Source organism: Triplophysa dalaica, chromosome 18, assembly GCF_015846415.1.
Source record: "Triplophysa dalaica isolate WHDGS20190420 chromosome 18, ASM1584641v1, whole genome shotgun sequence".
Taxonomy (NCBI): domain Eukaryota; kingdom Metazoa; phylum Chordata; class Actinopteri; order Cypriniformes; family Nemacheilidae; genus Triplophysa; species Triplophysa dalaica.
Window position 1 is genome coordinate 19,704,038 of NC_079559.1, and position 18,446 is coordinate 19,722,483.

The 18,446-nt window shown below is 37.2% G+C and overlaps 1 protein-coding gene across 8 annotated transcripts in view; it reads left to right on the forward strand.

Annotated features, from left to right (window-relative positions):
* The window catches only part of sorbs3 (sorbin and SH3 domain containing 3), a 38,923-nt gene that overhangs the window by 6,272 nt on the left and 14,205 nt on the right, over window positions 1-18,446 (forward strand). For 6 of the 8 annotated variants that reach the window (XM_056772799.1, XM_056772792.1, XM_056772798.1 and 3 more), the window contains 8 exons: window positions 9,566-9,618; window positions 10,246-10,443; window positions 11,401-11,473; window positions 11,736-11,875; window positions 12,154-12,217; window positions 13,284-13,307; window positions 13,846-13,939; window positions 14,247-14,340. In XM_056772799.1, the coding sequence (XP_056628777.1) occupies window positions 9,607-9,618; window positions 10,246-10,443; window positions 11,401-11,473; window positions 11,736-11,875; window positions 12,154-12,217; window positions 13,284-13,307; window positions 13,846-13,939; window positions 14,247-14,340 (699 nt within the window). In that variant the 5' untranslated portion in view covers window positions 9,566-9,606. The remainder of the gene's footprint in view (window positions 1-9,565; window positions 9,619-10,245; window positions 10,444-11,400; window positions 11,474-11,735; window positions 11,876-12,153; window positions 12,218-13,283; window positions 13,308-13,845; window positions 13,940-14,246; window positions 14,341-18,446) is intronic. The other 2 variants (XM_056772796.1, XM_056772797.1) reach the window with 1 other exon arrangement.

Sequence of the window (18,446 nt, forward strand, 5' to 3'; positions counted from 1 at the left end):
GATCTCACTGAGATTATTGTCACATGATTTGTGTATATGAACCGCATGAGTGCTTTAGTACAAACTAGACATGCGTGCCACATCATAGAGTGCCCTCATGTCCTGATGCACATCATAGCCTTTCATCTGCGTCTTTATTCTTCAGGCTCATAAAGGTACAAACAAATATTGTGATCAAATCCAAATTGCGACGTCTCACTCATTAGAATGAATCGTCATCTGCGGGTCTTCCCATGTTCAGCAGCCTCCACTTTTATAAAGTGTTTAGGTGACTTTGAGATGTGCCTTTATGCTAAATGACTTTATCCATGTGACAACACATTGAGGAAGAGCTCATCTTGGCTCATGGATGTAAGACCGCTTGTGCGGTCCATCCTCTCCTCCGAGCTGAGCGATGGAGGACCATACATGGTGTTCAGATGGACCTGTGTGTGATTAATGTGCGTATCATGCAATAACAGCAGATTGTAAACAGACACACAGCAGGGCCTTGTATGGTGCCTTTGCACATTCAGGAAGAAGCAGACAGACTGAGTGAGCAAGACGGTTAAAGGTTTATTGGTTTGCGTTGTTCTGTTGTTTTGTTATTTTAAGCCATTCCTCTTTCCAGACACATATTTACAACTGAAGTATGCACGTTAAAAAAGTAAATGTCCTATAAAAACAGAGAACTGTATTATTTAGTAATCCCCTGCTAAATGATTTGGGCTATGTGCATGACTGATATGACACATTTTAGAAAGACTATTGAGTAAAACATTATGGCATAAAATGGCTAAGCATGCCTTGAATATTAATGTTATTATCATAATAAATTATAAAATGATTTTTTATTCTTTTCTATTTTTCTTTATTTCTACGTAACACAATCTATACATGGTGAAATCTCTCTGGTATTTGGCTCAGTCTTATCTCATAAGTGTAGATGTAATGATTATATGTTATACTGTCTCCTAACCCTCACCCTATACCCCTAAACCTAAGTATCACAGAAACTCTCCTACATTTACTCAAATAACAATCATTTAGTTTGTTAAATAATCAATTTATGTCATGGAGAATGCAGTCTGGATTAGTCACACGCACAATGTGTGTATGCATTAAAGGTCCAGTGTATGAAATTTAGCGGCGTCTAGTGGTGCGGTTTCAAATTTCAACCAACGACTCAGTCTACCCCTACCTTTCTCTACAGTGACTGACACAAAACTAAGATGTCATCGCGTTTTCACTTATTTGCCGAAGGAGATGACATATTTACGAAAGGCGCTAGAGCAGTTTGTCCGTTTAAGGCTACTGCAGAAACAACATGGCGAATTTTATCTCAGGGGTCTCGCGGTGTATGTAGATACAGATAGAAATAGCTCATAATTAAAACATTGTGCTTCATTATGTTAAGTCTTTATACACCTTACACACAAACTTAGTAATGTATATTATATTTCATTTCTGTCAATAGATCCTCCAAAAAATTACACACTGTACCTTTAACTGGACAGAAACCGATTTACCCTCACTTGAAAAACAAAGTGGCTAAAGATTTAAGTCTCATTCAAATGTGATCAGATCATTTGTAAACGAAGCTGATGTATGGTGATAAGAAGAAGTATTTATACACTCATTTGTTCACTTGTTTGGTTGTAGTAGGGTAACCACAGGTGTAGTTCACCCATTAGGGTATACAAGACGCTTAGAGTTGGGGGGGTCTGATGAAGGCCATAGCTTTTCCAAGGAAATGAATCACAAGTGTTTATTTTTAATTGACTTCTAAAAGAACAAAGATGAAATCTCAATGAAGTGTGATAAATATATTATACCGATCCTGATTTCACTTTTTTTCTTTACAAACGGAACAGTGAGGTTGTGTAAAACTGATGGTATACAGGGCAGATATTAGCATTGAACATGTCAAATAAGGTCACCAGGAGAGTTACCGCTGATATAAAGGATATACAGTAATTCTGTTTATGTGAATGTGTACGATTGATAAATACAAGACATAAGTAATCTTGAAAAGGTACTGTACTGTATACTGTATCGTCTGGTATAAACCACATGACAGAAGGGTCCATCTGTTTCAGTGACACAAACAAACCAGCCCACACGTAGGATGTTTCCCAAACAGTGTTCTGAATGCGAACGAGATTCATTGTTTATTAGTCACTCTTTGGGAAATAGCATGCAAGCATTCTTGTTAGTCGTCTGGGACTCACCAATATGGTCAAAAATGTACTAAGCTTAGACTTTATGAAAACACCATACATGCTTTCCTAATGGTTATTCTGTAGTTGTTTACTGTTATATTTATGCTTAAACCTTAACAAGGGCTTAAAAAACTCACACACACGCAATATAACCCCTCACATTTTCACGTTATTTGTCACGTTTATTGTATCAGTTGAAAATAAACACAACAAAACAACTGTCCCATTTAGTTGCAGGCATGCTCATTTGTCACGTTTAATAAAACAATTTATCTCGTTAATTTTATCTGCTATTCTTTAAAAGTAAAAATAACTGTCGACAAGAACAAACACAAGTAACCATACAAATGGTCAATGTCCTCAAATCAGGCGGTCGTCTAGTGTTGTATCATGGGAAACAATGAGCGAGTGTACAATAAAAATCAGAGTGCATTGTGGGTAAAACAAGAGTGAATGAAAGTAGGGAATGAAGTAGTTCACTCAGGTTTTAGACATCACTACAAAATGGCGGACACCGATATAGTGCACTACATAGGAGATAGGGAACGGCTTCAGACACCGCTAAAGAGTTTGAATATCACTGAGCCTCAAAAAATGGTCCATTTGGCAAAAAAGTACTTTATATTAAAGGAATTTAATTTGTAGCTGTGTCTTATAACCATAAATTAGTACCATTAACAGTCATTTCCATTCCTCAAATCTGATTGGACGAGAGGCATTCCACTCCTCTTTTCTTACATTCTTTCTGTTGTCTCTTGAGTTGTTCTTTAAAAGTAACATCACAAGCTCCTGTTCACGTAATATTGCTTTATCGTTCCTCACTATTGTTATAAAGGTCAACCAGCCCAATTTGACAAGTTTGTTTTCCTCGACTTGATGCAGGAACAATGCAATCTTGTCAGTTTTTTTTCTTTGGCATAGCTTTTGTGGATACTGATAAACCCTCTGTAGTTTAACCCGTGTGAAAAGCTGAACCGTTTAGCCTCAAACCGACCTGTGCGCCTTTTGACCTTTGGACAATGATGTCATGATCCAAACTATCGTCAACAAGACAAATGAACTCTGCCATACAATTTCCCCATTGATAATCCAACGGTGTGCACGTTCACAGATTTTTTTTATTTGATCACATGGCCATGTGCTTGCTTCCATAGAAACTCTCAGATGACAGCTGTTAGTCATTAGCCAAAATCTCATAATGTGTCGATTGCAATCGGTGTGCTAAACACACTGTGTGTCACCGGTGGACAATGAGCATCTATACAAACATATCACACCAGCCATATATCATGTGACTCAGGTTTGTGTTGTCAGTGGATCTGATGAGTTAACAGGTGAAATTATTTCAGGAATATTCCATAGGTCACTCCCTCACACTGAAGACTACGTATCCCAAGTTTCCTGTGGAACAATGTGTTTCACTTCTATGTTATTTTTGGAAAAAAGAGAGTGGGATGTAGATGGTTATCAGTGTTATTTAAAGGGGATATAAAAGGGAGGAGATAAAATGCTGTAACTTTGTTCTTTAAATGTTATCTCTAAATAAAAACACATGGAGGTGACAGTAAACATCAGCGAATGTGATTGACAACGGGAAAGGTCCAACTATGTTGTCATTTGGCTTGAGTGCTCTATACTGCCATACACAGGAAAAACATGGTAACTGCAGCAGCGCTGAAACAGAAAAAGGCTTTTGTAAACAGAAAAAGTGGATTTTGTAGTTACTGAAGTTTTTACTTTCTGTTTTGACTGAATCTAAACCTAGCTAAAGGTTCAGTGTATGAAATTTAGTGGCATCCAGCGTTGAGGTTGCGAATTGCGACCAATGATGCCCTCTACTCCTCCCCTTCGAACCACTACGGTGGCTGACACAGGACTAATATGTGGCCACGTTTTCACTTCTTTGCTAAAGGAGAGAACATACTTACGAAATGTGCTCTGTAAAGCAGCTTGTCCGTTTTAGGCGAATGTAAAAACAACATTGTGAATTCCATGCAAGGGGACCCGCGGTGTATGTAGAAAGAAATAGCTCATTCTAATATAATAAAACATAATGCTCTATTATGTAAGGTCTTTATACATCTCTGAATCAATGGTTGTGTATAATATATTATATTGCTTTTCAGGCAATAGATCCTTCAAAAATGACACATTGGACCTTTAAGTCAACCCACAGAACAGTTCATACAGAATGAATTTTCATTTTCACTTTGCAAAGCATAGTAGAATTGGCATCATGAGCATATAAAAGGACGATGTGTTGAGTTGTTTCAAATTATTTTACGTTCAGTATGATCATAGGAAATGCATAATGTTTCACAGGTGATAGTTTAAAAGAAGAATCCTTTTGCCAATTCAAGTAGTATTATTTACTTTTTCGATAACCCCCCCCCTGCAATTTAAACAGCAACATTTGAATGAGGCCGCTGCAAAAAGGGATATTTTTTGGCCGCATAAATCCCAAATTCTCCCCTGAATCCAGTGGGGACTGGTTAATATGCATACACGTAGGTTGGTTAAAACAACTCAACACTGTTTTGCAGTTCAGATGTAAGCTGTGTGAATAAATAGATCTACCACTTATTAAACACTTATATATTTTATTATATATATATATATATATATATATATATAAACACTTATACACTATATTATAACACAAACACAGTCACGTATTTGGTTTTTAGTGTCTTATTTAAATAATTTGACCACAGCAACAAATGTCTGGCTATTTATTTCCCCATTAAGTTTACACACATTCACTCATACATTCATATACAAATGCGTCATGGCACATGCAAATGATTGAACCACAGTAGTTAACTTACTGACCCCTACAGTCCACCAGGCAATCCTAATCAAACCTGTTCACCTCACATATGGTATGCATGTTTCCTGCTCGGAGCCAAACATTTACACACTTAATAATGTCAATGCCGGAACTCCTAGTGGCCCGTAAAGAGCAGAAACCTGATAATGAATTTTCATTGATGTGCAACAGACTTCCTGCCATTCTGCTTTTATAAAACAAGATAAAAATGCAGATACGAAGTGAATTACTGGCAGACAAACAGGTTTTAAGCAGTGCGCTGGGGTTTCTCTAATCTGACAGCTTAATTTTTTAAACATCACAATGTCACTAGTTCTCATGTTTTACTGTAGATGGGACTGCAATCTCCGTTCATGGACTGACAGATGCAGATTGCACCATGCAATGCCCAGTTTATCAAAAAATCGCAAGCTCTAATCTGATTGGCTCCTGTAGAAAGTCCTGGAGTCATGTGATGTTTGTGTTTTTAAGACAGAAATTTAGTTTGAAGCATTTACAACAAGCAAATAAAAGATAAACTAATATTTTGCTTCGTTCTCTCTGTTACGTCTATGTTCATAAAATAATCTATTACTTTGAACTATCCACGAACGTAAAACTCAAATATAGATCAAATCCAAATTATTAAACGCTCTCCAAAAAAACTACTTGACTGAAGGACAGGAACGGACTGTATCTAAATTAATTCCATTCATTTAAAGATATACAGTATCCTTTAATAGTTCTATTTATTTGTTATTTCGACTTATATGTCGACCCGACAGATCTTTCTCTGCGCTGGAAGTACAACCGATATAGATTTGATTCCCAGGAAATCAAATCTATTGATAAAATGTGTAGCTTAAAGGGACAGTTCATCACCATGGTGATTTTTTTCATGCTTTACTCACACTGTGTCATCTCTAACCTGTATGACTTTCTATCTTGTGCACAACACAAAGGAAGATATTTAGAAAAATGTCCGTAACCAAAAAAAATATCTTCTCTTGTGTATTAAAAGAGTTATGAAAATTATGAAAAAAGATGTTTGGGGGTGAACTGTCCCACGTAAGTTTGTAAGTGTACCAGAACTCAAAGCATCAAAAGTCTGGCTGTGAAAGACTCCTGAATCCAAAAACAGTGTAGGTGACAAATATATGGAGCGTTGAAGAGTTTCAAAGACACTTAGAGACTACAGGACAGGCTTGTGGTTCCTGCATGTGCCAGTGACCTCAGAGTTCTTTGAAGTATATCTAAAGTCACAGCCAAGTTTACAAAACTCATGAAAAGTGACATTCACAGAGCAGTCCTACTCCACCAGTACTTCAAAAGGCTGTTTTGGATACGGTATCCTTCACAAGGACAAATCAATCCAGCTGTCAGATGAATGTTGCCTTAATGCATTGCAGATGCTCGTGCTCGACTTTTGTAATCGGCTAAAATCGCATGGAGCGTTCAAAACAAACAACACTAATGCTCCATGTGTTCTGAAGAGAAATCTGAACATATTTCACCAACGGATGTCTGAGGGAGACTTGACCGTATTAGGATGTGTTTCATGATTCCTGTTATGGAGAGAATCTTGTGGAGGGATGTGCTCTCTCTCTCTCTCTCTCTCTCTCTCTCTCTTAGTGGTGACCAAACAGCATAGCTGATGATGTCGTCACAGGTTTGCACTTACGGGCACAATCTCAAAAATGTTGATTTATTATTAATATATTTTGGGGGAGGGTTTGTTTAAACAATCTTGATTGTTGCTTCAGTCAATCTTGAAGAGATTTGTTAAAGGGACAGTTCACCCAAAAATGAAAAATATATCACCGTTAACTCACCCTCAAGTTGTTCAAAACCTGTATAAATGTATATGTGCTGCTGAACACAAAGTAAGATATTTCGAAGAATGTTTGTAACCAGGGCACCATTGACTACCATAGTAGGAAAAACTTCAATGATAGTCAATAGTGCCCCAAAACCCAAAAAGAGTACTTCATTCAAGTATTCGTGTTCATCAGAACAAAGAAATTCATGAAGGTTTTGAACAACGAGGGCGAGGAATTGATGATAGAATTTTCAATTTTGGATTAACTGTCCCTTTAAGATTGAGTGATATGTTCAGGACACCGTATGACTGACATGCCCATACTCATACTGTATACACACGCACACACACACATGAACATTGCTGTCTTTGTCTCCTTCATACTGTACATCCGGATACGTACAGCGGCGAACATTAAACAAACACTCCCTCCATTCACATTGGCAGCTCTTCGGAACTGGGTATTGAGTTTTTAATCTAGCTTTCCGTTGACTAAATAATTCTTGATATAATACTTGACAAAGAATGCCTGTCTGCAAAACAGTCATTTCATATTTATAAATGCAAAAACACGCTCAAGGTTGGGCGGGATTGTACTGTAGTTGTAAAACATAAATGGCCATTGTGTTGAATTGAATGAACTAAAATCCTTAGGCTTTTCAACAACTGAATTAAACTGACTTTTGAAAAAATTATCATGAATGATTTGTTTGTCACATCTTGAAATGTCAAAGGCAGATAATGTGCCAGCATGTGTCACGTGACCTCGTGATGACAATAATTTCGAGAAATCTGCAAGATTTGACACATTGGCCTTCAGGATTGTTAGTGTCTATAATGAAATCCTATTTTGTTCTTATGCTGACTCTTTTCCGTACCGTTAAAAGGGAAAGTTCACACCAGACGTATGACTTCTTCTGTGGTACATAAAAAATGTTTTGCAGCCATTGTGATATGCAATAAAAAGAAACAGTTAAGGTCAAAGCATTACAAAAACCAAAATGAAATCAATGTAGAACTTATTTATACAGCTTGTGTGGAATATAAGTAATGAGTCTGAAGGCTTTATATGTCAAACAAAAATAAATTCCTTTCTACTGTAGCTTAAAGGGATAGTTCACCCAAAAATTAAAATTTCATTGAGTTGTTCCAAATCTGTAAGAATTTCTTTATTCAGAATAATACAGAGAAAGATATTTGGAAGAATGCTAATAATCAAATAGATCTTGGACCCCATCGACTACTATAGAAGGAAAAAAAACTTAATAATTTATTTTGTTCTTTTAAACACAAAAGAAGATATGTGGAAGAATGTAGGAAAGCTTCAAGGGCACTCGTGACTATCATATCATTTTTCCTTATGGTAGTCCTTATGGTAGTCAATGGTGGACAAGTACTTGTAAGGATTTTTTTCTCTCTGGGTGACTATGCCTTTAACATTACAGATTGATAGATTCATGCAAAGAAGCACAGATATGCAGCTGCTCATGCAAATAAACACGCACACACGTGTGTTGGCGTGCGGGGCCCTCACATACTAATAGGTCATTGTGTAGCACACACATTTATACACACGCTCAATTGTTGCTCTCGCTGTTATGTAATAGAGCTCATTCAATAGTGTTGACTCATCTGGGGCAGGGGAATGAGAGAACAAGAGAAAAATAGAAAATGAACCAGCCCATAATTCCCAGTGTTCAGGACGCTGCATTCAGGAAGCTACGGCAATCATTTGGTCTCCGGTTCAGAGTTATTCATCGCATATGGAAAACACATCTCACTACAGTACGAGCGTTTGGCTCACAGTTACACTCTTAGGCTGAGAAGAGCTGATGTCAGACGGAAAGCTAAAGTCATATAAACTTTGAGTGTGTGGGAAAGTGCACCGGTTGCCATGCTGACCCAGTTCTTCATGGAAGAGTTTAAAAACGTCTTTGTAAACAAAGTACTTTGCTAAATAGTTGTTTTCCTTGTTTTTTCTTTACGGTCCGGTGTGTAATTTTTAGTGGGGTGTATTGACAGAAAGGCAATAAATGATACATAACTATGTCTTCAGAGGTGTATAAAAACCTTACATAATGAAGCGTTATGTTTCTATTACTTTAGAATGAGCTATTTCTAACTTCATACACCACAGGTCCTCTTGCATGAAATTCACTATGTTGTTTCTACGGTGGCCCATAACGGACAAATACGGTAAAAATGAAAACGCGACGACATATAAGTTCTGTGTCAGCCTCCCTAGTGTTTTAAAAGGGAGGGATGGAGTGAGCCGTTGGTTGCAATTTGCAACCTCACCACTAGATACCGCTAAATGTCACACATGTGAAAAGTTCATCTCAAAATCCAAATTGTGTTATTTTTTACTCACTGACATGACGTTAAACATGTTTTAAGACCTCCCGGCATCTTCGGAACACAAATATTAGACATCATGGTTATGGTTGTTGTCAAGGTCCAGAAATGTACGAAAGACATTGTTAAATTGGTCCATCAGCTCATAGTGGCTCGACAATTTTTTTTCAAGGAATGCATACAATTATATAAAATGTAGAAACAAAAAACGCTTTGTTACGTTACACCAGTGAAACAAGTAAAAAATAGCAAAAAGTGCATTTGAAATCAAGCATTTCAGGATACTTTAGATTTGGTGATATTGTGATTTGTGGCTGGAAAACCCCCAAACTAGATCTGCATATTATTTTATTGTGGTATCTTCTATTGTTTCTCTTATAGGAATTGAGATCTGACTACCGACTGGGACCCCTGCAGATGACATGCAGTCTCAGGTATAACACTCTTTTATAGCCAGTTTTCCAAACATATTTATTTACTTCATTACAAATCCCAAAGTCTGAATCACTTCTTGAACTCCCAAGCAAAATTTTCTAAGCATGCGTTCAGTATTTCTTGCTTGTGTTACTTCTGATCTTTGGCAATGGCCAAGCTGTCCAGCATCACCTTTAGAGATGCCAAGGAAACAGAAAGAAAGAGATGTTAAAAACAACCCCTAACACAATGACGGAATGAGAGAGATATTTATGAACTGGACTTGGATTTCCATGAAAAAGCCGCCCTGGTCCTCGCTGTCCCCTGGCTCACAAAGCATCTCCATGATTTACCAAGATACAGTTTCACCCTCTGTGAGAACACAGGGATCTTCCCATGACCCCTAGAGTTCACGTGGAGGGAGGACGCATTATTTAGGTCACAGAGAGAGAAGCATTTGAGGGATGGTGGGGTTCAAATCCAGAGGGGGGCGGAAACGAGGAAATGACACAGAAACACAGCACTATAGATTGAAACCCCAAAATCACTATATTGTTACTATATTGTAAGCATTATTACATTATGAATATGTATTGGCATAGGAAATATAGTTAGTCAATAAATCCAATCTCTCTCGGTTTTCTCAGAAGAGAGTGGAGGTGCACGACCATCTGAATGGCACACGGATCGTTTTTTCAGACGAGGCTCTTCCCGGCAACGGAGCACGTCAGCACTTCATGACTCCAGATATGACCCAGGACGTAGTTGTCATCTCTCCTGGTTTGCCCACACCTCCCTTAAGTCCATTCCACTATAGTTCCATCACTGTGTCGTCTCCACAAAAGGCAAGATCACAGAGCTGACATATCATCATTAACACAAAAGCATCATTATGGTAACGCAGGAATTCCACACATTTATTTTGTACCGTGGATTTGAGCACATGTTTAAATGAAACTCAAGAGCATTGATTCAGCAGCTTTGACATTGTGTTAGAATGTCTTCACATGAAGTGAATATGTGCAGACACAAAATTGATACAATACTGCCCCCTGGTGGCGTTTGAATAAATTAAAGGACTATATTTTCATTAACTAAGCATTCTTCCAAATATCTCTCTATGTGTTCATCAAAACAAAGAAATTTATAAAGATTTTTGAGAAACTCGAGGGTGAGTAAATTATGAAGACAGAATTTTCCTTTTTAGGTGAACTGTTCCTTTAAAATCTGTACGCAGTGATGCTTTTTTATTACCGTGTAAACAAACTTCAATATTGTAACACTGGATAACCCACAACACGTGAATATATAATAGACAAAAGTATATACAAACTGGCATTTAATTTAAATGTAGTGCAACATCTTGAAAACAAAAATATTTTACAAAAAGGTCAATATCAATAGATAAAGTAACATATTGAACATTAACTTTGGACACTGTCTGTTCATTCAAGAGGGTGAGTAAATGATGACAGAATTTTCTTTTTGGGGTAAAGTATCCCTTTAATTAAAAAAAAAATGAAATCACTTGTTGGCTGTTGCCATTGTGGTATTTGGTTTGGTATTTTACAAAATCTAATGTAAAAATATTTAAACACTTTCAAAGATGTCATTTTTAGATGTAATATTTGTATAACTTTATCAATTTTATTTGATTGCTTTCTTTTTTATACCAGTTAGAAAATGTTTCAAAATAAAGGCAGTTAGAGAATAAATATTAAATAAAGATGTTTCTTCTTCTCAATCTGCTGTTTACAGTATGTAAACATGGTTCTTATATATTTGTGGATGTGTGCTGACAGGTTGCTGAGGTCAATGGAGGTGGATACCCACCACGCAGTTTCGGATCCTACTATGGTCCAACTCAGACAAACGGTAAATCATGACAGAAAATCACATTTTGTTACATCTTGGAACAACATGTAGCACTTTGTATGTGTGAGTTAAACCTTCCGGCCTTCAAATGCTTATGTCATCACGTATTTGATAACTCTTGTGTCCGTATCGGTATTTAACACAAAACTATAGAGCAATTATTCAATACTTTTGAATCATTTAACTGTATCCCCTGTGGTAATGAGTATAGAAGTATAAGTGGATTCAGACAGTATCTGAGTGTGTGTGTTGTATTTCTCAGTTGGATTGTCTAACGGTGGAGTGAGAAGTGAAGGCTTCGTCACGTTACCTCAGACGTCTGCCTCACGAGAGGAACGCCTTATAAAGTTTTCTGGAATCGGTCCTGTAGATGAGTCAGGAATGCCAATCGCGTCTCGATCTGTGAGTCTCCACACGGCAAACAGTACAGTACAGTACCGCTGCAATCCCACAATTCATTCATGCATGGCCATTCTTCCTCCCGGCCGACACACCTCAATGCGCACTATAGTTAAGAGAATGAGTCAGGAAATACATTCACAGCAATCTTTGTGTCTTACCTCAAGACGGAGTCCATTAATATATAGCCAAGCCACACAAAATAACATTTATCATATTGCAGTTGTTTTGATTTTATTAGGCATTTTTCTTTTTTTGTGACCTTCCGACTCTTTCAACAGAGTGTAAACAAGCCCAAGGACTGGTACAGAAGCATGTTCAGACAAATCCACAAGAAACCAGAGGGTATGTGCATGTTTTCTCTCTCTCTCTCTCTCTCTCTCTCTCTCTCTCTCTCTCTTGCTCTCTTTCTGTTTCATGTGTGGAAACAATGAGGAAATTCCTTTCTGTTTCTGGCTGTCAGATTTTGCTCTGATCCTGACAGAATAAAACTCTGTTGAAGATATTTTAGACCTCCTTTCATCGAAATGGTTGTACCTCTCACCACATGTCGACCTGAATGAGAGGGTGCACAATCGACCCTTTGAAAGTGGAACCTGAGCATTAAGGGATTTAGGAAACAGCGCCGTGAGTCCTTTCCCCCAGCAAACCTTTTCTATAGGTTTCAATAGATCGACTTTTAGACGCACGGAATTGCTAATTATGCTAAAACTCGTTTTAGGACAAGCGAAAACAGTGGAGCTTTGTTGCACAACAAACTGAATTGTATCCTGCTGAACTTCTACTTTTGTTATAAGAACGCAAAAGCCCTCTGGGATATTTGGCCAGTATCCCCTAGTCTTAACACTATATAGATGATCCCGAGTTTTACTGCTGCAGTTTGTCAGACAAACAAACTTTATTGAGTGGAACGCTACCGAATTCACTTGAGCAATAATGTGCTGTATAATGTGGAATTACTCAGCCAGCTTTATGTGTTTCCATGGACACCCTGGTTGGCAAAGACTTATTGAGCTTATACAGACAAAGTAGTTAATAGCAGGCTGTCATGTGAGGATCACACATGGTGCATTACCTTACATTATCTTAACATTTGCTCCTTAAATAGTAACATAATTCAACACAACTAAAGTCATTAAGCCGTCCCTTTATCCAACCTGGAGTTTAGTAAGAGCCTGCAGACATCGTATGAGCTCAGAACCACTCCACCTCTTTACTTTTCTACATCATCCATTATGTTTCCACACACATGCTGATTAAATGTATTTCTTGAAGTAACTTTGGATAAAAGTGTAAATAATTAATGGTAAAAAATGTAATAATGCAGTCAAACAGCTTACGTTTAATACAGATAAGTGGCCTACTTGCATGTCTCTTCTCATTTCAATTTTCTTCTGTTTTTACCCTATAGAGCCTGAAACTGACTGGAGAGAAAGTAAGTGCCTGAGTAAATAGTAACATTTCACATTTAAACATCTGTTCATTCTCTGGCCACTATTTACCTTAACCGGATTGTACTGTACACAGAGAGATGTAAGATCAAATGTACTTTGGTGCCACAATATTCTTATTTTGTTCTGTTCTCACAAGAACATGGGATAGATAGACAACAAACAATACACTACAAATATAAGAAAACATAAAAGATGATAAAGGACAAACTAGAATGGAGAAATAGCAATAGGTTTGGTTACAGTATAAGAGGGACCTGGATGCAATAAAAACTATTTGTAATACAATTTTTTTTCAGAAAGAACATATACTGAACGCAAATGACATCACAGTAACATACATTTAATGTTAACGTTTTTTGGAAAAATATACATATTACATAAGCGTGTTTTTGTTCTTTGGAACACCATTTATTTAGGGTTTTTTTCTAACATATAAATTTGTAAATTAGAGCTTATAACATACAGTATCTACATTTTCAGTTATTGTAATATTTATAGTATTTTTTTTACTGTCTATAGGGAACCTGTCGTCTTCACCTCCACCAGATTCTTCCCATCAGGACGGGTGTTCAGCCCCCTTCACCCTCACCCAGCATGGTGCCCTGCCTGACTGGTGAGAGAGGCAGAGAGTGAGAGAAAGAGAGACAGAGAGAGTTAGAGAGAGAGAGAGAGAGAGAGAGAGTTAGAGAGAGAGAGAGAGAGAGTTAGAGAGTTAGAAGAGTGAGAGAGAGAGAGAGAGAGAGAGAGAGAGAGAGACGGCAAGAGTGAGAGAGAGAGAGAGAGAGAGAGACGGCAAGAGTGAGAGAGAGGTTTACAGAGATAAAGAACGACAGCAGGCACGTTCGGATCTGTTGCTACACGAACCAATAATGATTGCGCAATAAAGTGGCTCTGTTTGTGTGTTTGCGGTTGTGTTAAAGGGCTGATCTGGATGACATAGCGAGGCACCCAGAACCGAAGAGTATTTTTGACTTTGAGCCTGATAGAGGAGTCCTGGTGGAGAACCACACTCAGGTACGAGACAGTTGCTGGACTGCTTTCAACCATCACTAATTTTCGAAACCCAAACTCGATTTTAACAACAATAACGTTCAAGTATGTGAAGAATCTTGATTGCTTTTAACTTTCAAACAGAATGTCTGTATGATGATATCGCCTATGTAAAATGATTTTGTGAAACCAAAGACATTCAGAGTTTTTTTACTTTGTTTTTTTCACAGTGCATTACTGTGTCTGTTGAAAGCCAGACCTTGTTACTTTCTTTGGCATTTAGTGAGTGGGCTACAAGCACAGAAAAGTATAAGTGGGATAATAACACATGGAATTATACTGTACTGTATTACAATTACAATGAGTTATATTTAGAGTATTCGCTTCATCATTTAACTCAGTCATACCTTAAATTGCTTCAAGTCCCTAAAAAGTGTGCTATTCAAACCATTCAAACTTACGATTCTACAACTTAATTTCCATGCAATCAATTTATCTGTTTCTTGGTAAAAAAGACCATGACAATGTCATTTGGCCATCATTCTATACTAGATCAGCTTTAAAACAGAGATTCTCACTTGGCAAATCCCTTTGACTTGCATTGTAGGAGAAATGCAGACCACAACACTTTAGCACAGTGGTTCCTAAACGTTCTCGCCGCAAGGCCCCTTTGTGTAGAATGCTTTTCTTTGTACCCCCCAAATAAAGACTTATAATGTTAAACCAAAATGTATATTAAACAAAACATATTCAGTTATACAATGCTGGAACATCAATTATTTTGGTTAATGGTCTTACTCTGGGTTTACACCAAACGTGAATTAAGCGTCTTAATTACATACAAAGTCAATGCAAAGATGCGTACAGACGCAAACTCACGGCAGATGGTGCGAATGACGTGAATCGGGCGGCGCGATTACCACGAACGTTGAAAATATTTGTTATTTTGCGCCACTCACAGGAAAATAATTAACATTCCCGCGAGTAACAAAGAGCGTGGAGCGCGATAGTTTGCATCTGGTGTGAACCCAGCATTAGTTTCTGATGTTTGATTGCATTAAATCTAGAAAACATTTCTAGATTTCATAAAATGCCACAAAATCCGTGCCCACCTCATTTGCACTTAGACCATGTATGTCTGTGTGAATCAGGTGTATCTATTTTCGGGACCAAATGACCCCACAGGGATAGTAAACCCTGTACCCATATCAGTCCCTGTGAGCAAATGTATTAATACACATTAAACGATGTTAGGTTTAGGGGTATGGTTAGCAGTAGGGAATTAAAAAGACAAGGGTTAGTCTATAGCAAGTCCTCACAAAGATACTAACACAAATGCGAGTATGTGTGTTAATGTTGGTCTTTAGAGCTGCGACACGGGTTGTCTGTATTATTTTAGCACTCGATTAACCAAAGGAAATATGCAAATAAGGTAGAAGCACAAACATGCCCAGAAAACCAGGGAACAACAATTTTTGATCTTGCTGGTCTGTTCTGTGTGTTAGATTGTGCAATAGACTGCAATGATCTGGAATATTCTACTAATAACACACTGGACTACAGTACTGCCGTGATCACTAGAAAGTGTACACGAACATGAAGGTTCTGTTAGTTGAATGGAAGTAGAAGCAAAACGTATATAAAACGGTAAGCTGTTGTAAAATCATTATAAACCATGGCTTCTTGAGGCAAATAGAGCTGTTCGGGTACTGTAATCCTGCTTGTTGACATAGGTATAGATAAGATCATGTGGACTTGCTGGACTTTATTACATCACATAAACTATAGCGCATCTAAAGTAAACATTTATCATTATGTGTGTTTCCTGAATCGAACCCACTACTTTTGTGTTGTAAGTGCAATGCTCTCCCATTGAGGTACAGGATATTGGTTTATGATCAAGAATGACGTCAAACCTATTTCTGAAATAGTTGTGCAGTCGCATTCACATCATTGTTGTTCATTTACACAGAGGGGGGTAGATTTGCCAAAATCTTTACTCAAGTAAAAGTACAAGTAACTAGAGAAATTGTTACTCAAGTAAAAGTAGTATTTAAAAAAATTACTTGAGTAAAAGTAAAAAAGACTGCAGTGAAAAAACTACTCAAGTAGCTACTTACTTTGTATCAGATTATGTACGCCTTCATAAAATGAATATTAACGGCAATATTTTAATATGACATTTGAATCAATTTTTTTTAATTATCATGAGCAGATATCTTTGCAATAGACACACAGAGACCAAAGAATAGACGACAAAGAAGAGACAATCATTTCTATAAATTTTGTCTTGATGTCAATGTAGTTGTAACACTTCAGCCTGTGTTCCCCATGTGTTTTGCCTCGTTCGTGATTTTACCTGTCCCTCGTCATTGTTAATTAGTCCCACACCTGATTCTGTTTTCCCTGAGTGTTTTCCATGTGTATTTAAGCCCTGTGTGTTCTTTAGTTCTTTGTCAAGTATTGTAATGTAAACCTGGTTGTGTCGCCCATGTTCGCCTGTTATGTCTTGGACTCCTGTTACCATTAAACCCCTTGGATTCTACCTGTGTGCCGATTGTTACAGTAGTTTAGACGATTTATTTTGAATAATAGACCATGTCAAACTTAAGGGAACCGGCAGAGTCTATAGATTCATTCATATTCACTTCATCCAACGCGCTTTGTGTTCTTCGTGTTAAATTTCGCGGTACGAGGAGTGAGTAATCTGCCTCTTCAGATGATTCAGATCGTAATGCGATCTTAGTAACTAGAAAAAATGTAACTAAGTAAATGTAATGCGTCATTACGCATATCTGCATTTATGTCTGAAGAGCATTTAACCTCTCTATCTAAACTCTTCAACCTCTAATTTGCATGTTTACTATGTCAAATCTCAGATAAAGATCCCAAACTTATATAAATCTTACATTACGATGAAAAAAGATCTGCTGTTTCGGGACAGTAGGCTTGGGTTAGATTTCACTATCTTGCTAGAATAAAAGAAATGTTTGTTCTGTATGCAGTTCGAAGGATGTGTGAAGCATGAGTGACTTGTGAAACTTATTAGTACCTTTTGTAAAGCACCTTTGTGATTTTTGTGTGAGTTTGACTTTAAAGGAGTAGTTACCCAAAAATGAAAACTTTCATCATTTCCTCACCCTCTTGTCATTCCAAACCTGCATGAATTTCTTTAATCAGAAATAACACAAAAGAAGATATTTTGAAGAAAGCTGGTAACCGAACAGTGCTTGCGGCCATTCACTTCTATTGTATGGACACTAAGCCAGTGTAAGGGAATGAGTGCCTGTTAACAACATTCTTCAAAATATCTTCTTTTGTGTTCTGCGGAGTGAAAAATACAGGTTTTAAATGACAAGAGGGTGAGTAAATGATGACAGAATTTTGGGTGTACTATCACTTTAACAGCATGGTTTATGATAGCGTTGTAAAACCTTGCCTCTCATCCTGTTATTCGCTCCATTTTTTGTTACACTTGTCCTGTGTAATAGACAGCAGATCCTTGTTAACATATCTGAAACGTGTTGTCACTCAACAGGTTTTATTAGGTTCTGCACTTCATGGCTTTAATGAGGATCATATGTACTTGCCAATTGTTATTAAATGGGAGATTTTCACATGAATGTACTTGTCTTGAACTTTATGAAATAGCACGTTGATGCAATCTTTTAGGGTTATAATTAAACGAGGTTAAACAAAAGTATATCAAGTTACACACTGTAGCTGCTTATAGTCCTGACTTTGCTTGGGTTAACATCTTTAGAATGAATAAGCTGCTGAACAGGAAACTTGTCTAAAGATGGTTTTATTATATGCTGTATATTTATTAGAGGGTTTATTACAGTAATACACTGTAAAAAAAATCCTGTAAAATTTACAGTAAACTACTGGCAGCAGGGTTGCCAGCCAGTTACTGTAAAATGTACAGCCACAGTACTGTAATTTAATTTACAGCCATTTACTGTAATTGCAGAATACAGGAAAAACTGTAATTTTGAATAGTAACAGTATAATGCTGTATTTTTTACAGCAAATTGCTTGATTTTAATTTACTTTATTTAGAAGAAATACATAAATCACTGTATATCCAGTATGTTTTGCATACTGGATATACAGTATTTTTTTTTTTT